General features: G+C 39.7%; 2 protein-coding genes across 5 annotated transcripts in view; one reads left to right on the plus strand and one right to left on the minus strand.

Moving 5' to 3' along the window:
* The window catches only part of FKBP15 (FKBP prolyl isomerase family member 15), a 45899-nt gene extending 42972 nt beyond the window's left edge, over positions 1-2927 (minus strand). For both annotated transcript variants that reach the window (XM_010997408.3, XM_010997409.3), the window contains exon 1: positions 2793-2927. In XM_010997408.3, the coding sequence (XP_010995710.1) occupies positions 2793-2845 (53 nt within the window). In that variant the 5' untranslated portion in view covers positions 2846-2927. The remainder of the gene's footprint in view (positions 1-2792) is intronic.
* SLC31A1 (solute carrier family 31 member 1) overlaps positions 2863-24667 on the plus strand; it is a 39554-nt gene continuing 17749 nt past the window's right edge. Inside the window, exon 1 of one of the 3 annotated variants that reach the window (XM_064490427.1) lies at positions 2863-2966. The gene's annotated coding sequence lies outside the window, so the exon portion shown is untranslated. Of the gene's footprint in view, positions 2967-3017; positions 3244-3275; positions 4084-24667 lie in introns of those variants that run through there. The other 2 variants (XM_010997407.3, XM_064490426.1) reach the window with 2 other exon arrangements.

Here is a 24667-nt window from a genome sequence, read left to right on the forward strand (position 1 = left end):
GCCCACTGTCCCGGCAAAACCTGTTCTTGCTCTTGTGCTCGCTTTCCTGATGAACGATATTTTGTGTCAGAGTCCTCACGACCACCCCAGGCTCAGTGATTTGCTAGAAGGACCCACTGGACTCAGCATATAGTTGCACTCAGGACTAAGATCTATTATAAGGAAAAGATACACAGCAAAATCAGCAAAGGGAAAAGGCACACTGGGGCAAAGTCCAGAAGAAACCAGGAGCAAACTTCCAAGAGTTTTCTCCCAGTAGAGCGATCTAGGACATGTTACATTCCTCCAGCAGTGAGTTTTAACAACATGTCAGTGTGGTCTGAAAGGAAAGCTCATTAGACACTCAGTGCCCAAGGTTTTTCATTGTGGGCTAGTCACACAGAAACCTTCCAGCATGTACCAAAATTCTAGACTCCCAGAAGGTTCAGTATAAACCATATCATTTGTACAAATAGTTTAGGCACAGTGAGCCATTCTTATCATTTGTGGAAAGCTTTATATCAGTGTGGGGAACTATTTACCAATTGAGTTTCTAGCTGCTAGCCAAGTGCCAACCTTGTGAGAGGGGTTTTCTGAGAATAACGGTCTCAGGTCTACTATGTTAATCCTTTTCTGCAAACATCCACAACCAAAACTGAAAACTGGGTATCAACCTTGACTTTTCTTTCCCCGAGTGTCCATGTTGGGAAAGGGTTGCTATAGTAACAACAATAAGAACAAAGCAAGTCTCCTGATTCTCCTGGTTACTACTTCTAGGTTAACCATGGACTTTAAGAGGCCTGAAAACTTCTAACACAGATTACCAATTGTCTACACAGCCACTGATACTCCCACTTCTATTAGGATTGACTATCTTATATGGAATCAAGAGAGTCACATATTGAAGTCAAAATACTTGAAAATTATCAATCAAGTATATTTACAGTAAATTACAGCAGTAAAAGAGGAACTGAAGAGTAGCTGCAGAGCTCACTGTCATATGTTCTACTTCCTTAGAGAAAGACAAAGGAGGAATAGTTGAATCAGGAAATGGTGGTAAAAACTGTCTATATTCTCAGTCTTAAACTTGATTTGGTTTTTCTGGTTATTACTGGGAACAGAAATAAATTATCTGTGTAACTTTGTTTACTAAGCCTCTTATCATTCTATTAGCTGTTCATGTTTGTGAGCACAGTCTCATGCTGAGAACTAGTGTCGCAGCTCCTTGAGAATCCTGCACAGGAAATTAGAATAGCTGAGCCACCAAAAACTTATCTTAGGCCAGGAACCTGGAGAAGAGCACATGACTGTCATTACCCGGTCAGGAATTTCCAGTCAGCAATGTACTTCTTGTTGCATGAAAACTGGGACATTCATTTAGACTTCCCTCTAGAACTTGAATTTAAAGTATATCTTGTAGATTTTCAAAAGGCACAGCCATATACAAAACAGGTTTGTATGAAAAAACATTAATTCAAATGACTGACTACACAGTCAACAGCAACAAGCTGGACTGTGTGGAAATTTCAGTAACTGTTTTGGGTGGAACAGGGAAAAAAGGAATCAAAGCACTGCTTAACCCTGAAACTGAGCAATTGAAAGAACCCAAGGAGGAACTATGTGGATATAGGCCATCCAAAGTTGGGGTAGGGGTGGAACAGGGTGGTGAGAGTGAAGAGAGAACTGAGGGTGGCTAATATTGAGCTAGTCACAGTGTAAGTCAAAGATCCTATTTAAGACCAAAAGAGAGCCAGTGTCATTTTATGTCACCCATGCACTGAACTCTCCACCAGGACTAGAAACAACTTGAGAGCAGACAGAGTAGCTTAATCATCTTTATAACCTCTAAGCATTTAGTAGAACAAGGAGTGCATGTTAGTGTATTCATCATTCTTCAGTACATTCTGAAATTGGTTAAATAAATGTTCGAAGAGAGGCCCTGCAAGGATCAGAACTTGGCAGCTTTCAAGTAGGAAGGGAGTCAAGGTGTCTGCTGACACCACACAAGGGAAAAGGCTTGTGTTCTGCCTTTTCAGGCAAATTTTACTGGATTACTGGAAGAGACAAAGCCCTGCCTCTTGAAGACCTGGACTGCAGGCTGGAATATACAATGACTGGGGACAGGGGATAGCAACTGAAGTTTCTTACATTGGTTTTAAGCTTTGGAGTGCAATTTCACAGCTATTATTCACTCAACAGGCACCTTCTGAGCACTCGCTATGTCCCAGGTACTGTACTGAGTGCTAGACCAGAGATTAACAACATAAGCACTCCCTGTCCTGCTAAGGCTTATAATCTAGTAGATTTGGTGTGCAAAGATAGACACCCCTAACTGTGGGAATAATGAAGAGAAAGCAATTTATTCTGCCTGAAGTCGTGGGAGAAGGGAGAGCACCAAATACGTGACATCCGAGCTAGGCCTTGCAGGATGCTGAAGCTGACACACAAGGGTCAATTCTGAAGTTTGACTGCCTTGTCCTCGGAGGAGAAAGTCTCATTATCAGCCCCAGCTGACTCATAAAAAGTCTGAGAAAGGTATTTTCATCAACAATCACCCCCATTTCTCAGAAGAAGAAACTGTGACCCAGAAAGAAAAAGGTGAAGAGATGCCGGGGGAGATGTCAGGTGCAGAATTCAGGTGGAAAGACTCCGCAGTTTCGAGTTCTGCCAGGATTCTGAGACCTGCAGAGCACGCGAATGAGATAAGGGTCCGGACCCGGAAGTTGGGAAGAGATCTGATGAGAGAGCGACCCCTCCGACCGTTTGCCAGGCTCTCTCAGCCACGCCCTCTGCCCCACGCTTCCGTCACTCACCCGCCGCTAGGCGAGAGGAAGTCGGTGTCGTCTTCGTCGCCCGCACCGAACATCGCGCTGGCTAGCCCTCGCCCTGCTTCGGGAGGAGGTCGGAGGTTTCCAGGGCCTCTCACCGCCGACGTCGTGAAATGCCGCGGCGGCGTGCTGCTTTCCGGCAGGACGAACTCTCGCACGGTTAGCGGGCCAGGAGGAGACTAGGTTCTGGAGGCGGAGCAAAGGCAAATGAGAGGACCTGGCGTGGGAGGCACGCCGCGTGGCGAAAGGCTTAGCCAGCCCGAAATTCTGCGCGGCGATTGGCAGCTAGGCCGAGGGCGGAGTAGGGGCGGGAATCGGCGGCTTCGGTGGCGGTCTTCTGCGGGCAGAAGTCGAGGGGGCTTCGCAGGAGTCGTGGGGGAGTGACGGGTTAAGGGTCTGAGAGGGAAGCTCCGGTGGCGGGACTCGATTTGGTAAGGTAAGATCTCTCTCTCTCCCCTCTCGCAACCCTGGCGAGAGCAGAGTCCTTTCCCCTCCGGGACGAGGACCTGCCACGCCACTCTTCTCAGCTCGGCGAGAGGAGAAACGGCCCGGGAGTGGAGGTCTGGAGACCTGAGCTTTCGGCCTGGCCCCTACAGTGACAAAGCTGGAGTGACCTTGGGGCAAGGTGTTCCGTGTCTCAGTTTCCCCGTCTGTAAAACGGGCCTGATCCCCCTACCACTTCTACCCTGTGGCCGAACTCTATTTATTCAACGGGCTATTTGTCCAGTGTTTCCATGTGCCCGCTGGTCAAGAAGCTTTTCGACCTCAGAGGTCATTGAATTCAATCCCAGTCTCCCCCTAATCCCAGAATTTACAGATAGGGAGAGAGAAGAACTCAGCACTTGGATGACTAGCCCGAGGTCACACAGAGTAAAGGGCAGACTGGGGCTGGAGTCCTGGTCTCTTGATTTGGGACTTAGCAAGCTGCCGGGTCAACAATAACCTTATGAGCCTCTTAAGCACTGTGTGCCTTTACAGAGTGGTTATTGCTACTGTGGCATACATCTTGAGAAAAGTCCCCTCCCTAGAGTCCACCTATCCAGGTGACGTGCAGGAGGGCTGGGATATTCTGGAGGTGGGTGACAGAAAGGAGGAGACTGTAAAAGCTGAAAATCCCCAGCTCCAAACTTGGCCTGGGTTTTGCTTAGTCTTCCTGCCACAGACTTAAGTCAACATTAATTGTTTTCGACTTCTCTGCCTCTAGTTTCCACCCTCTCCACGTCGTATATAAGTACTTCCTTGGTTAACCTGGTGTAATTCCTGGGACAATCTCCAGGTAGGCCTGGCCTGGTGGAGGTATGCAAAAGCAGATAATATCCCATTGTAGCATCCGTTTCCATAGATCTCACGAGTTCTTTCACTCAGGGCCTCTCCTCTCAATCAGATTAGTACAACAGGTGTCCCTTACCTGGATGTTTTGATCTGTTAGCATGAAATCAAAGTGAAGTGATTGGTAGCTCCCTCCCAGAGACTTCATACCTCTTGGCACTTACCTTGTTCTGCTGTAATAAATAATAAATATAGTCTGTGTGTGTCTACTAAATTGCAAGCTCCTCAAGGACGGCGACAGTTTTATTTTTCTTGGTGTCTCCTGTGTCACAGAGCACTGTGCCTTCTTGCCCATAATGAGTTCTCATTAATTCTTTGTTAGACTGAGTAATGCAATTCATCCTTGTCCCCTTATTCCTTAATTTACTCTCTTAGAATATTTATTCCTGTGTAACCCAGAGAGCCCAGCAATGGTTCTTGCCTTTTATATGTAGCTTCCAGAAAGATAAAAATACTGTACTGGATGTGAACTGTCTGAGTTGCTTAGTCTCTTTGGTTAATTGAAAATGATTTTACTGTTGTTTAAAGCTCTAAGGGAGGGGAAAGAGAGGAATGGGATAGCTAGGTCTATATGTAGGTCTAATTTTTGTGAGTAAAGTATTCCTCTGTTGAACTGAAGGATAGGCCTGTTGTCTGCTTCCTGTGTTTATTTTACAGATTAAGATGGTTAAAGCAGTGAAGGCTGACAGTGTTAAAGCAATGATGCAACTGGAATCTAAGCACTGGAACTGGGAACCCTTTGTAGTAGCTCTCTTTAGAGCTTGGCTACCTCTCAGGGAAAAAAAAAAAAAAAGAGCTGCACAAGTAACATAGCTCTTTCTTCCTCCTTTCCCCAGTACTGGTGGTTGCCATTCTAGCATTGAAACATCTGAGCAGTGCTTTTCAAAATTTCTAGAGGGGAACATTGAGCACTTATCTTACGTTCCTGAGTTGGGAGTGTTTTTATCCAGGGTGTTTAAGTTATCTTTCTAGATAGGCAGAAATGCTAAAATCTGGATCAGCCTTTTTGGTGATGGAGACACCACAGATATGTAGGCCCAGATTACCATTGTGGGAACACAGCTGCTGGTTCTGACTGGCAGTATGAGGAAGGGGAAGACAGTGGGGAGGCTCCCTCAGCCTTTCAGGCTTTGAACTGCACCTAAAAAGCCACTGTCTTCCTAAATTAGAATATTGGACTAAGAATCAGGAAACCTGAATTCCCATCGCAGCCCTTCTAACTCACTCTGCACTTAGTCCAGACTCCCTAAACTCTCCCAGACCTCTATTAAGTAGTACTGCTGGGGATACAGAGATAAATGGTCACAACCCTGATCTCGGGTTTGAATAAAGCATTTTTATTTGTTTGTTTTGCATACATATACAGCTTTTGGGTATATTTATATAATGTACTGACCCTCCTGAAGATTAACCAGAAAGCAGCAATTTTAATAATTGCTTCAGAATTGTCAGCAGTATTGCTACAGGGGTGATAATTTTTATATACACATACACCTGTACGAATCTGTTCTGGTGAATGCTTTTTAAAATTAATAGTTTAAAATTATTACCAAGTTAGATCTTAGGTGTGGTGATAGGGATATGAATTGAATATAGATTTAGGGGGTCAGTATAGTGTTCTTTCTGTTCAGTCACTGAAAACAGAAGAATGTCAGAACACAATTCAAGAAATATCACCTAAAAATCTGCTATGTATAATGCACTGTGCTGGGTGTTGCCTGGAGTAGGGAAATAAGTAAGTAATTGTTTCTGTCCTCAAAGTGCTTATAGTTGAATTGTGAGGATAACTGAAGTATACAAATAGCCATAATGGAAGACAGCAAAGTAAGGCCCATAAGTAGAAATTAATGATTGTACAATTTTGAAGGAAGAAGAGATCAGGTCTACATAGTTTGGAGAAAGGTGTGGGTTGGATAATGGGCTTTGAAGATGAGTGAGATTCCAAGTGAAAGTGAGGAAGTAAGACTTTTCAAGTTGAGGGGGTGGCTCTGGCAAAATCACAAAGGCAGGAAAGCACAAATTTCTTGTAAGACAGGAGTTGCCCTTTATCTGATGCAATTAGGGCCAGTAATTGGTGAACTGAAAAAAAAAAAGTTAACTGTAAAAAGTTAGTTAAAGCAGGGAATCATACAGATATGAGTTGCCCATAGACCTTAAACATTTTATTTTAACTTAAAACATAAACATCTTTTTGCCACTCTTTTAACATAAGCCTTTTCTTGGAGTATGGGTCTCAGGGATCTGTAAACTATAGTGTGAGGGCCAAATCTTGTCCAAGCCTGCTGCCTGTTTCTGTAAATAAAGTTTTGTTGAAACACAGCCACACTCGTATCTTATCTATGGCTACTTTTGTATGCAAGGTAGGGTTGAGTATAGGTATGTGTATCTGTGTGACTCATATTTATCTAAGCTTTCCTAACCCTTCAACTTGGTTTTCATAGAAACATCTTACAGAGAATCTATGTAGCATAGCAGTTAAATTCTTAAGCTCTGGAGCCAAATGATTTTGCCATTTATCAGTTGTATTGGCCTTGGGCACTTTGTTCAGTCTCCTTCTTTGTGAAATAGGCACAATAATAGTGTCTCGTTCCTAGGGTTCTTGTGAAGGTTATATGAGTTAATTCATCACTTAGAACAATGCCTGACAAGTAGTAAGTGCTCAGTTAATAGTAGCTATGCTGCTGTTTTTCTCTTCTCATTTGTACTTCTTTGCTTTACATAATACTGCATTAAATTATATATTTACAGTAATAAACATAATTGGCATAAGTTGGTTTGTGAACAAATACAACTGATACCCTGGACAAGCACACAATTTCACTGAGAGGGAGAGCAGAATTGTTGCTCCCATGACGTTGGAGAATAGCCTAGCTAATGTGTTATCAGTTAAATTGGTTAAGAGAGTCATGTGCAATAGTTTGCTAAGAGTTTAAGACAACAGTACACATAGGGAAATAGTTGATTAAAATTGTAAAGGAGACCAGGGCCATATTTGTCAAATACCTTGAAGGCCAACCTGTCAAGTTAGTAATTAGCCCAGTAGGAAATGGAATCTTTTATTCTAAATGACATGAAAAAATAAAAGATGTAAAGAAAATACAAATGGTGGGGAAGGTATAGCTCAAGTGGTAGAAAGCATGCTTAGCATCCACGAGGTCCTGGTTCAATCCCCAGTACCTCCTCTAAAAATAAATAAACCTAATAACCTCCCCCCTGCCCTGCCAAAATAAAAATAATTAAATAATAAATAATTTTTTTTAATTGTAAATGCAAATGGTTTAGGAGTGTTCAAGGTAAAGTAAATAAGTTTCTCAGCCCTACTCCATGGGAGTAGCCACTGCATTTTTTTTCTGATCATTCTTAGAATGTGGAGTTGATGTGAGAATTGAGTGAGGTAAGGCATGATGAACACCACTTAGGGCACTGATATTCATCTGCTAGAAACCTCAGTCCAGTTTTTCTTTGGATTATGATCTCAATTTTGAATTGAGAAAAATTAATGTTTTAGACTGAATGTGAGTAAAATTAAATGACTTCTTTTCTTTAAGGGTAACAATTTATACCATACTCTTAAGAGTGTCTGATCCTTAAGTATGTTCCTTTGCTTGTTCTAGTTTTCTCAGCTCTTGATTCTTCTTTTCACCTTCCTCACCAGACATGCTGTAAAAGACAAAAAGATGACATACTTATCACTGAAAAAGCAAGTGTTTACAACAACAAGATGACTTCAACTAGTGGAAGATGTCTGATAAGTCAGTGGCCAGGCAGTACCCAGATAACTGCCATTTAAAGTTGACAAGCCAGGAGCGATTGGGGAAAAGCAAGGGAGGAGAGAGGGCAGGCTGCTGCTGCTTATACTCCCATGTGCAGCTTTTAGCATAATAAAACCATCAAAAAAAATCAAGAGTTTTCTGTAGTTTGTGACTAAGTATAAGAAGTCAGCAAGAGTCTGATTCTTAATCCATTAAAATTAGCAGTTTATGCCAAAAGAAATCTTAGAGTAGGCACAGGGAAGGAAATGCTTTTGAAGTTCCATTGCTTTGTGTAATATCATTTCATGATTTAGGTAACATCCCCAAACAGAGGAGGGGCCCATCCTTAGGAATACAAAACCCTGCAGAGAAGGAAAGGGTTGAGAAGGGTCCACCCTACCTCTTTTCCTTTACACAAAGGCCCTAGGTTTTTGTATACAACCTACTTTTGTAGGCTGAGGACATTGTGCAATACAGCATAATGAGATGGAAACCTGCATTACAAATGTAAATAGGAGAAATGATTTGGGGGATGGGACACATAAAGAGAGCAAAACACTAGCAACTAGTGAAATGTTAGCAGACCTTTTTTAGCCAGTTTGAGTCTTACCCCAAATAGGTAGTAGAGTGTTAGAGAACTATACTGTTAATATAATTTTGAAGCAGTTTAGAGCATCTAGAATGTAGTAGTTCAGTTTATGAAATGAAAAAAGAGGAATGCTGCTATGTACCTGCAGATGTCAGTTCCTCTCTCCTACCTTTTCTGATAGCTTTTTTTTTTGTCAGTTCCCACACAACCCTGTGCATAATCTATATCTTAGTACATCTCATACTATATTTTAATTATTTGTATGTGTCCCTCCTCCACTAGACTGGGCTTCTTGAGAATAGATAAAGTTTCATCCTAGTTTCTTCACTCAATAGGTACACAATAAATTGGAAGGAAAGAATGAAGGAATGAATGAATGAGGAGACCAAGTTCCTTGGGTCATAGATAATAAGCCCCAAGAGCCAGATATAGAACCCAGGTCTTCTGGTTCCTAGCCCAGTACTTTTCCACCATGCCATGCAGCCTGTATCTGAGGTTTTGAACAACTTTCCTCATTTTCATTTACATTCTCTCAATGCATTTTCTTTAAGTCATCCTTTATTAAAAGGAGGGAGGAGTAAGAAACGAACAGTTAAAATGTTTTCTAGTTTCTGCCTCACACCAACCTAATTCCCAGTATTCTTCACACCACCATTGTGATCAAGATGATTGAAATCCTATATAATGTAACCAAATGGAAAGTTTAGCAAGGGGGACCTTTGTCTGCCTTTGGTTATAACAAGAAGGCATTTAAAGCAATGCTTTGCAGATATATATGTATCTGACTAGCTAGTGTTCTTTAAATCTGTTGAGAGTCTTTATATTTTAAGTGACATGAAAGTGAGCCCTCTGTGTGACTTGGACATCCCCTTTCAGAGATTTTGTCCTCTCATGAGAAAGAAAGCTATTAATAGTAATGTATTTACTATACCTTCTAATTAGAGAGTATTTTGATATATTTTATTTGATCCTCATCATCCTGAGATTGGCAGCATAGGTATTTTTATATCCATGTTGCAATTAAGGAACTGGTACCTGTTGAGTTTAGGTGATTTGCTTAATGTCCCCTAGCTAAAATATGGCAAACCTGTGTCTATAGCTCAGAGCCTCTGATGTCCAGTCCAGGGCTGTCTCCAGTCTTATCACAATGTTTATAAAACATTCTGAGATCTTTGCATAAACCATACTTAAGCTTTCATGGTTAGCACATTGGAAGTATGTCTAAGACTACAGAAGGATCCAGTAAGAGGAGTAAGAAAGGATGCATCTCGTGATTGCTTTATACCAGGATATGGCTTAGCTAACAACAAAAGGTACCAGAGAAGTGGAGTATAGTAGCTGGGAGATCCACTCCCCATTGGACTTAGGCCCTTCTATCGTTGCATAACTAAAAGACCTTTTCAGTTTGTTTGTTTGCCATATCAAATTTGAGTTGTCCTATTCGGACCAGGCAAATAAAAGCTTTTCTAAAGGCCTTTGTGAGGAATGTAGTTCTGCACTTGATCTTCTTTATACAGAAAGGTGAGAGTGGGCAAGAGAAACAGGAGCTTCTATGTTATTTGCCGCTAAAGCAGGATATGTAGAGCTCAGAAACCCCTCCTGCTTAGCTGCTTCCCTGCAAACTATCTGGAGAAATGGGAGGGCTGGGGAACGTGGTTAGCCTAGAGTTACAGAAGCCTCATAAGAAAAGCAGATGTTATGGTTTCAAGTAACTAAGGAGTACATTAGCTTTATTATCAATAAAATGGGCTCCAGTTTCCCCATCTGTAAAATAAAGGACTTGATAATTTCATTTTTCAATAGGAAGTATATTCACTTGGTTCAAAATTCAAAAGGTACGCAAGGACTTTTAGTGAAAAATGTTCCTTCTAGTCCTACTCACATCTGACCAGTTCCCCTCCTATGGATCACAATGTTACTACTTTCTTATGCCCCCACCTCTATAGGTAATATAGGTGTTTACAAACAATATGTATATACATTTTGCCCTTTTAAAACTTTTTACAAATGATAGCATACAGTGCATCTTCTTTTTTTATCTCATAATATATCTTGGAGATCAGTCTATATCAGCATATAAAGGAGCTTCTATATCTCTGTGGGATGGCTCTGATAAACTGCGTGACAGGAGATGACCAGGCTCACTTATGGGCTATAACTCCTGCAGTTAAAGATGAGGAGAGTGTAGGGCCCAACGTGCAGCTTATCCAGGTAGGCTCCACCTTTTCAAATGTAAGCTTTCTTTAATGCCAGATTCCCAGGGAAGATTACTGCTGGGTAGGTCAAATTAGATGCCTCACCAGGCTTCTTTCTGCCTGTTATTAGGGCAGCTTGTAAAAAGCCCAAGAGCTTTCTAGAAACTAACCATGAAAACAGTTTCCTTTATTATGGTTTCAGAAATACCACAAGGTATGGTGCTATGTTATAGCTTAGAATTAAGGGGTAGAATTACCTCCCCTTACCTACTCTCAAAAAAAAGTAGAAAGTAGAAAAGATAGGATCTTAGAATGTACATATTTTCATTTCAAGATGTCATTTTAAGCATATGTCTTTTCCTTCCCAAAATCCTAATGAAATGACTTTAGGAATATAAAAAATAAGAAAAAGTATGATATTGTGGTTTATAATAAATATGTATTTGGTCTTTGTCCCATTTCTGACCCAGAGCTGATCCAAGGGATTTTCAAAGTGGTGAGGGCTATAAAAGGTGTCTTTTGTTATGTTAATGAGGTAACATTTCCGAAAGCCTTAGGTCTCCTAAGCATGGGGGCTGGTTGCCAGTGAAGCCAACCAATGTGCCTAGAGGGTTGGAACTTTCAGCCCCTGACCTCCTGGGAAAGGAGAGGGGCTGGAAATTGAGTCTGATCACCAATGGCCAGTGATTTAATCAATCATGCCACTGTAATGAAGCCTCCATAAAAATTCAAAAGGATAGTGTTCCAAGAGCTTCCAGGTTGGAAACCAGAACTTCCTCTTGCCACCATGCCAGCCCCAAGCTACAAGGGCAGAAGCTCCTTTGTTCAGGATCTCGCTCTCTGTGGCTCTTCATCGGGCCATTGATTGTCTCCTTTAATATCCTTTGAAATAAATCGGTAATCTAGTGAGCATATGGATTTCCTTAGTTCTGTGAGCCAGTCTAGCAAATTTATGGAACCCAAGGAGAGGGGGTTGTGGGAACCTCTGATTTATAGCCAGTGGATCAGAAGCACAGGTGACATCCTGGGCTTGCAATTGGCATCTGAAGTGGAGGGCAGTCTTGTGAGACTGAGCCCTTCATATGTTAATCTGATGCTATCTCTGAGTAGAGGGTATCAGAGTTGAGTTGTAGGACACCCGCTGGTGTTGGAGAATTGCTTGGCAGTGGGGAAACCATCCACAAAAAAAGTCTTTTATCATTAGAAAATAGAGCGATAGAAGCCTGAAATTTTGAGACATTTTAAAGAATATAGATGCATCATGGAATCGAATTGAAGCAAATTACTGACCACATGATTCAACAGAGGCGAAAGACATCCCTCTTGGTAAAGTGAGGTAGTTAAGATTCACTAGCACACCGCGAAAACTCCCAAAATGAGAACAGCAAAGGGTAGAAAGAAAGGTTAGCTATGGAGTAATGGGTTAGGGGCAAATCAAAGGCTTTGGGGGATTGTACTTATGCTACACTTAGAACAGTAGATTAAGAAGTAACAATAATGAATGTGGAGGGCTTAGTGTATTTAGCCACTGTGCGAAGTTGGCGTGTAAATGCCCATTGTCATGAGGTCGGGGCTACTGTCATCCCTATCTTAGAGGAAACTAACTTGCCCTCTTAACCACTATGCTGTTGCCTCAGTGAACTCTTCATAACAATCCTATGAGTTAGGCTGCTTTTACTATCCTGAATTTAGAGCTGAGGCCCAGAGATATGAAGTAGTTTGCTCAAGGGCCCACAACCAGTAGGTACAGTTTTACCAGTTAGAGAATGAGTATAGCTTCCTTGTGTACTTGGCGAGCCGCCATAAAAAAAAAAAAAAAAAAAAAAAGGAAAATAACTTTTCTGCCCACGGCTTCCTGCTCATGTTTTTTTTGTTTGTTTTTGGTGACCTATTTAGGATCTCAAAGTGAATTCTCATTCTCAGAAATCCAGGAATTGATGGTTATGGACAGACTTTGGAGTGCTCTGCTCGGAGCAAATCTTAATTTCATTAATCCTGCTGGGAACTATATCCAACATTTTCTTCATGTAGAGGGTTTTTTGGAGTTTTTATAGTCAGCAAAACAGTACACTTCCTATTTGAAGTCTGTTTTTCTGGTAGTTCAATTTCTGTATTTCACAACTAATCTAGAAAAGTAAAACTGTAGAAGATATAGAACTTCCCTTTCCTCTGGAATTCAGAGATTTTTATTCACACAGCGGGTGAAAAAAACCTCTCTCAAATTCCAAAGGTGAGCCATTTGGTATTAAATTTCATGTTAGCCCAGAAAGTTCTGTGATTATTAGGTGGCAGTATGTGTAAATTTTAAGTGAGTCTGGGCTAGCTCTGTGCCCTTTTGGAATATCAGAATAAACAGATGCTTTATTTTAGTTCCTGATTGGATCTTGACTTTTCTTCCCCAAGCTCTCTCTTAAACATACAATCCTCAGACTCTATGCACTGTATCTATGCTGTACATCTCTATAATTCAGAAATTTGGTTGTGAATTTTAAAGCACATAAGAATTGCCTGTATATCTTGATCTATGTCTAGATTCTGAGACCCCATTCCCTGAGAGGAGAGTCTGGAGTGGGATCCGTAATTTTCATTTTTAGCCAGACATCTCAAATGAGTCTAGTTCAGGCAGTCCTTGAACCACTCTTTGAGAAAACCTTGAGTTAAGAAGAAAGTAATTAACATTTATTATTTACTATGTATGTTATTAATATGCCAGTCACTTTCATATGTATTTTCACATTTGATGTTCAACAATATATTGTGAGATTTTATTATCCCAGGTTTATATATATGTTTTATCCCCAAAGAGTTTTAATAATTTGTTCTGAGTACTAAAGATGGCATTGCTTTATGATGGTCAGCAGTCTGACTCCAAGAACCAGGAAGGCATTTACTCTTGCTAATTCTGCTTCAGCAAGGTGTCGCTCAGAAGACAGAATTGTTTAAGATTGGTGAATTGGAAAATTTAGAAAGTGATACGAATAGTATGTTCTGAAATGTGTTTGACAAGTTAAAGCCACTGAAATGTTAGAATATCTAAAACATATTCAGAATGCCCCTAGAAAAGACAAGAATGCATTTGTTTTTCATTGAAGCAGTATTATACACACCTAAACTTTTCTGATTGAAATAGGTCCTAAAGATGAATTATTCCATTTCTTCACAAAGTAAATTTGTAACCATAAAGATTAAATTGCATAAGATAACGGAAAAACCTGGGCTAGAACCAACATTTCCTGATTTCTAGTCTTATTTTCGTTCAAGCTGTAATAATTGTCAAGATTAAGGTGGGCTCCAACCCATATCTTGCCTGAGAATTGCTCAGGAGGCTGTTGAATCAATGATTGGAAGTGATGACTCTGTGACAACATTCAGCATTTGGAAGTTCACACAGAGGCATAGTAATCAAAGGTGATCTGGTATTTTAAAGGAGTAGAATAAATGATGACTTTTTAAAAAAATTTTTTTTATTGAAGTATAGTTATAATGTGTCAATTTCTGGTGTACAGCACAATGTCCCAGTCATGCAGATATGTATATATTCATTTTCATATTATTTTTCATTGAAGATTATTACAAGATATTGAATATAGTTCCCTGTGCTATATAGAAGAAACTTGGTTGGTTTTTTTTAATCTATTTTTATATATAGTGGCTGACATTTACAAATCTCAAACTCCCAAATTTATCCCTTCCCACTTCCTTTCCCCAGTAACCATAAGATTGTTTACTGTGTCTGCAAGTCTGTTTCTGTTTTGTAGATGAATTCATAGTGTCCTCTTTTTTTCTTTTTTTTAGATTCCACCTATGAGTAATATCATATGGTATTTTTATTTCTCTTTCTGGCTTACTTCACTTAGAATGACGATATCCAGGTCCATCTATGTTGCTGCAAATGACATTATTTATTCTTTCTTATGGCTGAATAGTATTCCATTGTATAAATATACCATAACTTGGACATTTAGGTTGTTTCTATGTCTTGGCTATTGTATATAATGCTGCTATGAACTTGGGGTGCATGTATCTCTTCAAATTGGAGTTCCCGTTGGATATATGCCCAGGAGTGGGATTGCTGGATCATATGACAAGTCTATTTTTAGTTTTTTGAGGAATCTCCATACTATTTTCCATAATGGCTGCAATGGTGATTTTTTTTAATGGTGACATTTTTATGTGTTATTTTTTAAAAATTCTGTTTCTGACACTGAAAATATGTATTAGAATGGCATCTAGGGCTTTTGGAATTTTAACAGAATGCTGAAATGTGGCCTGGAGCTCAGGCTATCTGGGGGCCCATTCTCACTTTACTGAGAGCTATATGGAGGTAGAGCAGCCAAGAAAACTGCAGGTAATAGTTTTAACATAAACTACGCCATAGCACAGTGTAAAGCATGGCAAGAGACAGCTACTCTGGAGGTAGGTAACAACTAGGTTTAGCTCCTCCTGGACAACTTGATGGGCAAGGACTTCATAGACTTGACAGGGCCCTTGGATGGATAACTTGACATTGGTTTACCCTGAATGTAAGGAATATCCACTTGTGCCTCCTGATAGAAATAGGTCTACATTTCTTTCTAAATCTCTCTAAAAACTACAACTCTCTTTCCTTATTTCAGTTTTTTGGGATTGCCCCCAGAAAGCAAAATAGCAAATTTTGTGTTAAGAGGCAGAGACACAAGGTAGTTGGGTGAAAGTACAATGATACAAGTAATAGGCTGCTGGACTTGATGTCAGCATCTGGATTCTAATTGTAGACTGCTGCTAGATGAGTGCCGCGTGACCTTGGCCGGTCAGTTAACCTTGTGTACCTCGATTTTCCAGCTGTAAAATAAGTAGCCATTCTTGTTTAATCCAGGCCTGTCCTTCAAGTGCAGTTAGGTTTAGAAACATAGTACATTGCTGTAGCTCACCAGAAAACCTGAGAACGTGCCAGAAGAGTAAATGAAGTTATTGTTGGATCCAGACTTATGATCATTCAATTGACAAATATTTATTGAATACTAACTTAAAAGGTGCATTAGACTGCACACAGACTAACTTAGGCCTTATAATGCATTCCGTAAACAAGATGTGAGTAGTTTTCTTCAGCCTTATTATTGAACACTCATGGAACATAATAATAGTAACTCGCAGAATAGTAATAATGATTTTATGTGTGTTATATGATCTTTTTTTTTCTCTCAGTATTTGTTCCCATTCATTATCTAATTAGAATCATGTAATAACCCTGAAGAACAAGACAGATGTTACCTCCATGTTCCCCTGAGTTTTAGATAAGGTGCTGAAACTCGGAGATCAAAAGTGGTTCTCAAAGGGATAGGGTGATTCTACCCACCAGGGGACATTTGACAAAGTCTGGAGACATTTGGAATTGTCACAGCTGGGATGGTGCTACTGCCATTTAGTGAGTAAAGGCTAAGGATACTGTTAAACATCCTCCAGTGCACAAGAGAGCTCATACAACCAAGAAATTATTTGGCCCCAAATGTCAATAAAGCCAAGCCTAAGAAACTGACATGGGTGTTTTACCCAAAAGAACACAAAGTGATAGAGCTGAATAAAACAGAATTCAGGTCTTGAACTCAGTCTAGTGTGTTTTCCACTGCCCCTGGAACAGGACATTAAAAACTGAAATCAGATAAATTCTGGATTTATTACTAATGTTTTGTGGAGGTATGAGTGAAAAGTGAGGTTTGTTTATATCATTGTTGAAGATTTCTGTGTACAGATTGTATAATCCAGTAAAAATCTGTTAAGCACTTGTGTGTCTTACAGTCAGCTGTCCATGTCCCACAGAGAGCTTAAGTCTACCTTCATCATATTTTTAAATTTATTGAGCAACTACCAAATTTGAGTCAAATTTGAATCATTTACCAAATATTATTGAAATCTGGACACAGCCCCTTTAGCAGCCTCCATGCACAGTACCATGCCAACCTGAAGAGCCATGGGACTTCAATAGGACGTGTCACCAGGATACTCAGTGAGAAATTAGCAGAGCCACGATTTGATTCCTGTGTGACTCCAAACTCATGCTCTTAACAATATTTTGTAAGCTTAACTCTCTCCTACAAAGGGTGGCATGTGACTTAAGAAGCTCTTACAATCCAGAGTAGTCCTTGTAGAATATTCTTCAGTTTTGCTTCTTGAAACATTGTATAACCCAGAAATTAGAAGGTTTGTCTAGTCCTTCTAAAGTTCTAACAGATATCTTTCTGGATTCTGGCTAATTAAAGAATTATGGCCCATAGCTCTGTGAGGATTTTTTTTTTCCATCTACAAATGCCTCACAGAAGAACTTGAGCAGGAAATATTATAGAGAAGAATAAATAAAGGCCAGTTATTCTACACAGCAGTCAAAGTAGTCTATTAAAATATAATCTGATCACATCACTCCCCTGTTTATTACCCCTAAATAGCTTCCAGTTGCCCTTGGAATAAATTTAGTCTCCTTTAAATGACCTATAAGGCCTTCTTAACTGACGCCCCTCTTCAACCTCATCAGCTTCTCTTTCTCTCATTCAGTGTGTTTTATTCATACTGACTTGAATGACCTTGATTCTTTTCTTGCCTCAACAATGCTATTGTCTGCTCTTCTACCCAACTCCAATAATTTATCAGTCTATTTAAATGTTACCTCTTTAGAGAGGGCTTCTCTCTTCTCTCTCCACCTACCCGCTCCACCTAAATTAGTTCTCTCACTGTTATTCTCCTACCACAGTACCATGTTTACTTCATTCATGTTACTTATCACAATTTATAATTATATATACTTATACATATTTATTTGTTTGCATATTTAATGAGGATTTCCTCCTCTAGAGTAAGTTCCACAAAGGCAAGAATCTTGTCTTTTGCACCTGGCTCCTTAAAAGTAGATATGAAACCTACATAGATTTGTAAGAATGAAATACTTTTTGAATGAATGAATATTTGTTCAGTGTTCTTCCAGGTGCAGTAAGGAGGTAGAAATTAGTTACTTGCTGTCTGGGAACTTGCTATGTGTACATACGGAATTTTTTATCTTGTATTTTAAGAACTGTAAGTCAAATTTTCCATGAGGAAAAATTGCTAGGGAAATTCAGGAAAGAGAGGAATTTCTTCTGTGAATAATTTAGGAAAACGTCATAAAAGAGATGGTACTTGAACTAAGCCTTCAAGAATTAGCTAGATTGTAAACTCAGAACAGCAAGAACCATATTTTAACTTTATCCTACTTTTAACACATTTCAAGTGCATGATAAATGTTGAATAAATAATGATAGGATTTGCTCATATTCAGAAAATGTGGGGCGGAAGGGTGTTTACAGAGAGTGACAGCCAAAAAGGCATACAAGTGCCAAAGTACTAAGTTTATTCAGGAAAAGGGAGTGGATCAGTTTCAGTGGAATATTTGAATGTGAAGAGGATTAGATTGAGATAAGGCTAGAAGGTAAATAAATCTGCAACAGAGACATAAATGTCAGGTAGTGAACCTCACATAAGTATATCAATATGAGAAGCTGGAGGTGAAGATACTTTGCAGAGAGATTAGTTCCCGGGAGTACAATCTAAAATGCAAATTACAGCTTGAGAAATACATGCAAATGGTATCCGGATACTAGTTTAGCTGGGAGTACTGGTTCTATTTTCAACATCACCACCATGATGCAGGCGCCTATGGAACATCTTCTGTACTTGGCTTGGCTGGAAACAGAGTGTTTGCTTCCTTTTATTTCTGGAAAGAAGCAGCATACTAGCCTGACGAATCCTGAGGGGTGTTGGAACAGTTACTACAGAATGTGTATATTACTGAGGAGCTCCGTGTAATGACTTCTAAGGTCCTTCCAATTCTTAGTGAGATTTCTGTGACCCACAAATTAAGAGACAGAACACTAGGTTTCAGTTTCAGGTGTTCTACCTATAGATGAAGAAATGGCTCTTCCATCTCTTTCCAGGCCTAATTGTTAGAACCAGACTTCTCTCCTTAGCTGGATCAAGAAGAGAAACATGGGGCAAAGGGTATACCTCAGTGGTAACGTGCGTGCTTAGCATGCATGAGGTCCTGGGTTCAATCCCCAGAATTTCCATCTTTTTAAAAAAGATAAATTCTTGACTGCTTTCTTGGGAGGAGGCCAAGATGGTGGACTAGAAGGACGCTTGTAGCTCACCCACAAATATACCAAGACTCACATCCACAGACCCACTCAGCCAACCAGAGCACCTGCGGAACTCCGACAGAACACCATCCTCTTCAAAAGACAGAGACACCAAAAATCTGGTAGGAAAAAAGGAAAAAAGAAGAAAAGGCAAAACAGAGCGGTACAGGTCCCGCGGGGAGGGAGCGGGCAAAGGAGTACTGGAGCTCGCTCGCTGGGTCTTCCCTCTCCAACAGGGACGGACCTCCGAGGCTCAGATCTGTACAGAGCAGCCCTTGACCGACAGAACTAAGTTAAACGGGCACAGAGGGTCGCCGCGACACCCAGCCTGAGATGCGGGCTGGCAGCTGGGGGTTGGGCCATGCTGCCCGAGCCGGGCGGAGGACAGGGATGGCTGCACTGAGGCAGCCCCTGGGGACTGCAGGGGGCTGCGTGCCATGGCTGTGGGTGCACAGGGCAGAACAACCTGGGCCCTCCATAAAACAACATGGCTGATGTGCCCTGGGGGGAAGGGTGCATACCCCCATCTCTGAAAACCTGCGGAAAGTTTTGGGGTGAAGAGAGGCGGGGCTCAGGCACAGCTGCCATATCCTCTGGGACTTAGCACCCGGCGGGGGCGGGGTCGAAGCCTGCATCTGCACCTAAGGACTTAGCAGCCTCAAAGGCCAGAGGGAGACTTGTCTACAGCCTGAGGCAGATAGGATCCTTCCATCCTGATCCCTCAGAGAACTTTCTCCCCCAAGACAAACAAGGAGCTGGGTTTTGGCCCGGAGCAGGGACGGGGCTGTTTCTCGGTCTTCCCCGAGCCCGCCCATGGAGCGCGCAACGGCACAGAGCTGCAGAGCTACCAGCGCCGGGAGAGGGCAGGCAGCTCCCCGCCTTTCTGGCAGTAACGCAGCCCCTGACTGCAGTGCTAGGAGGGGGTGCGACCTGCCCTCCTACATGGCCAGTCTGCAACATCTGACTGCAGCATCAGGAGGGGCAGTGACCTGCTCACCCACAGCAAAGGAGAACTGCACCTGACCCAGTGTTGGGAGGGGGCGCGATCTGCATGCCGACAGGCAATGGGAGCAGCACAGACGAAGGCGCCAATGGAGGGCCTCTGGAAACAGTCAGCTGAGCTTCCAGAACAGGATGAAGACAGATCTCTTCCCATTAAGAGCACACAGTCTCCAGGAGAACACCCCCCCTTTTTTTAAATCTGTTTTTACCTGTTCTGTTTTCTATTACCCTATTAATTTTTACTTCTTAAACAATTATATATACTCCCAGTTTTAATCCCTTTTAAATTTTTTAAAAATATTTTTATTATTATTATTTTAAAAAATTCACATCATTTCATTTTTATTTCTCTTGGTTTTGATGTCCTGTTATTGATTATACACAGGTTTCAAATACATTTTTCCCTCTTTTCTCCTTTTTTAAAGGTTTTTAAAATATGTCTCAATCCGATTGCTATTCTGCTTCAACTCGCTCTTCTATTATTCATTATACACTGTTTTCAAACCTCTTTCTCTCCCTTCTTTTATTTATTTATTTATTTTTCACATAAGCAATGTTTACTAGACCCATAATTCAAACCCAGATCTTCTTTTTCAAAAAATTGAAGTATAGTTGATGTACAAATTATACAAGTTACAGGTATACAAATAGTGATTCACTTAAAAATTTTTGGGGGGGCAATTAGGTTTTTTTTTTAACATTTTTTATTGATTTATAATCATTTTACAATGTTGTGTCAAATTCCAGTGTAGAGCACAATTTTTCAGTTATACATGAACATATATATATTCATTGTCACATTTTTTTCCTCTGTGAGCTACCATAAGATCTTGTGTGTATTTCCCTGTGCTATACAGTATAATCTTGTTTATCTATTCTACAATTTTGAAATCCCGTCTGTCCCTTTCCACCCTCCGTCCCCTTGGCAACCACAAGTTTGTATTCTATGTCTATGAGTCTATTTCTGTTTTGTATTTATGCTTTGTTTTTTTGTTTTTGTTTTTTAGATCTCCCTTCTTTTAAAATTCTCTCTCTCTCTTTTTTTTTAAAGTGTTATTTCTACATAGGCATTAGATAGATAAATAAATAAACTCCGTAAGGACCACAATAGATAACTGATACTCCATAAACCACAGTGCCAGAGAGGTATGAGAAAGATGAAGAAGCAGAGAGACCATTCCCAATTAAAAGAACAAGAGAAATCCCCTGAAAGAATGATCAATGAAATAGACATCAATAACCTACTAGATCAAGATTTCAAAAAAGGAGTGATTGAAGTACTGAAGGAACTAAAAGAGAGAGTGTTTAGAGATATAAAGTATGTCAAAAATGAAATTGAACCTATAAAGAAGAGCCAAGTAGAATTGGTAAACTCACTGGCTGAGATGAGAAATGATCTAAAGACTGTGCAAAGCAGACTAGATAATGTAGAGGAACAAATTAGTGACCTAGAAGACAGGGCAACAGAAAGCACCCAATCAGAACAGCTACAAGATAAACAAATAAAAACAAATGAAAATAGCATAAGGGACCTACGGGATAATATAAAGTGTGCCAGTCTTCACATAATAGGGGTCCCAGAAGGGGAAGAAAGATCAAAGGGGATTGAAAAGGTATTGGAAGAAATCATGACTGAAAACTTCCTGAACTTAAAGAAGGAATCAGATATCCAAGTACAGGAAGCTCAGAGGGTCCCAAACAGGAAAAACCCAAATAGACTCACACCAAGACATACCATAATCAAGATGGCCAGAGTCAAGGATAAAGAAATGATCCTAAAGGCAGCAAGAGAAAGCAAAGAGTAAGTTACAAGGGAACCCCCATAAGGCTCTCAGCTGATTTCTCTACACAAACACTACAGGCCAGAAGGGAGTGGCAAGATATATTCAAAGTGAAAAAAAGATGCAGCCTAGGATACTTTATCCAGCAAGGCTATCCTTTAGGATAGAAGGAGACATAAAGAATTTCACAGACAAGAAAAAGCTGCAAGAGTTTAGCAACACTAAACCCATGCTAAAAGAAATTGAAAGGTCTACTCTAAATAGAAAAGCAGCAGGATGCTACAGAAATGAGAAACTCACAACTGGAAAGGTGATAACTCAAATAAACACAAAATTGTAAAAGAAGACATCTAAATCATTGGGAGAGGGAGGCAGGAAAATATAGAATTTTTTTTCTTTCTTTTTAAAATTTTTTGTTCTCGGTAGGATGGGTTTGAGATAATGTTACTATCAGTTTAATAAAAACAGTTATAGTAATGGTCTAATAGACTTACAAAAAAGGATAACCACAAGCCAAAAACTTACAAGGGAGTCACAAAAACTAAATAAAGTCCATGAAAATACAAAGGAAAATTACCAAACCACAAAAGGAAGAAGAAAGGAACAAAGAGGAAATACCAAATCAACTGCAAAGATAAGTTCAAAATGGCAATAAACACACATCTATCATTAATTACTGTAAGAGTTAATGGACTAAATGCTCCAGTCAAAAGACATAGAGTGGCAGACTGGATAATAAAGCAAGAACCTTTAATATGCTGCATACAAGAGACCCACTTTAGGGAGAAGGACACATATAGATTGAGAGTGAAAGGATGGAAAAGGATATTCCATGCAAATGGAAAAGCCAAAAAAGCAGGTGTTGCAGTACTGAGTTCAGACAAAATAGACTTTAAAACAAAGGCCATAAAGAAAGACAGAGAAGGACATTTTATAATGATTAAAGGAGTGATACAAGATGAGGATATATTATACTCGTTAATATATATGCACCCAATATAGGAGCACCTAAGTACATAAATCAATTACTAACAGAGATAAAGGGGGATATTGATGGGAATACAATCATAATTGGGGATTTTAACACTGCATTAACGTCACTAGACAGATCTTCCAGACAGAAAATAAATAAGGCAACAGAGAAATTAAATAATACAATAGAAAAATTAGATTTGGTGGATATTTTCAGAGCATTACACCCCCAAAAAATAGGATATACATTCTTTTCAAGTGCACATGGAACATTTTCTAGGATTGATCAGATACTTGGGCACAAAAGAAACCTCAACAATTTTAAGAAGATGGAAATTATCTCAAGCATCTTTACTGACCACAATGCCATGAAACTAGAAATCAACAACAGAGAAACAAAGGAGAAAAAAAGGAAAGCATGGAGATTAAACAATATGTTATTAAAAAAAACCAATGGGTCAATGAGGAAATCAAAGCTGAAATTAAAAAATACCTTGAGACAAATGAAAATGAAAACACAACCACACAAAATTTATGGGACACAGCAAAGGCAGTGCTAAGAGGGAAGTTTATAGCGATACAGGCCTTCCTCAAAAAAGAAGAACAATCTCAAATAAACGATTTAACCCACCAGCTGAAAGAACTAGAAAAAGAAGAACAAAAAAACCCAAAAGGCAGCAGAAGGAAGGAAATTATAAAGATTAGGGAGGAAACAAATAAGATGGAGATTTAAAAAACCATAGAAAGAGTCAATCAAACCAAAAGCTGGTTTTTTGAAAAAGTAAATAAAATCGACAAATCTCTGGCCAAACTCACAAAGAAGAAAAAAGAGCACAAATTAGCAAAATAAGAAAGGAAAATGGAGAAATTACAACAAATAAAATAGAAATACAGAATATCATATAAGAATATTATGAAAGACTATATGGAACCAATTTGGATAACCTAGAGGAGATGGACAAGTTTCTGGAAACATACTGTCCACCAAGACTGAATCAAGAAGAATCTGAACACTTGAACAATCCGATCACTAGAAAGGAAATAGAAATAGCAATTAAAAACCTCCCTACAAATAAAAGTCCAGGACCGGACGGCTTCACCGGGGAATTCTACCAAACATATAAAGAAGAACTCATACCAGTCCTTCTCAAACTCTTCCAGACGATTGAAAAGGAGGGAATACTCCCAAACTCATTCTATGAAGCCACCATCACCCTGATACCAAAACCAGGCAAAGACACTACAAAAAAAAGAGAATTATAGGCCAATATCACTGATGAACATAGACGCCAAAATCCTCACCAAAATTTTAGCAAATAGAATCCAACAACACATAAAAAAGATTATACATCATGACCAAGTGGGGTTCATCCCAGGGACACAAGGCTGGTTCAACATACGCAAATCAATCAATGTAATACATCACATCAACAAGAGAAAGGACAAAAACCACATGATCATCTCAATTGATGCAGAAAAAGCATTTGATAAAATTCAACACCCATTTATGATAAAAACTCTTGCCAAAGTGGGTATAGAGGGGACATATCTCAACATAATAAAAGCTATATATGACAAACCTACAGCCAGCATAGTACTCAACGGTGAAAAACTCAAAAGCTTCCCACTAAAATCTGGGACAAGACAAGGATGCCCACTATCACCACTCCTATTCAACATAGTCCTGGAAGTCCTAGCCACAGCAGTCAGGCAAGAGAAAGAAATAAAAGGGATCCAAATTGGAAAAGAAGAGGTAAAAGTGTCACTATATGCCTATGACATGATACTATATATAGAAAACCCTAAAAGGTCCACACAAAAACTACTAGAATTCAGCAAGGTAGCAGGTTACAAGATTAACGTTTAAAAGTTAGTTGCATTTCTTTACACTAACGATGAATCAACAGAAAAAGAAAGTAAAGAAACAATCCCCTTTAAAATAGCACCCAAAGTAATAAAATATCTAGGAATAAATCTAACCAAGGAGGTGAAAGAATTATACACAGAAAACTATAAACCATTGATGAAGGAAATTAAAGAAGACTTTAAAAAATGGAAAGATATCCCATGCTCTTGGATTGGAAGAATCAATAGTGTTAAAA

This window comes from Camelus dromedarius, chromosome 10 (genome assembly GCF_036321535.1).
Source record: "Camelus dromedarius isolate mCamDro1 chromosome 10, mCamDro1.pat, whole genome shotgun sequence".
NCBI classification, from domain to species: domain Eukaryota; kingdom Metazoa; phylum Chordata; class Mammalia; order Artiodactyla; family Camelidae; genus Camelus; species Camelus dromedarius.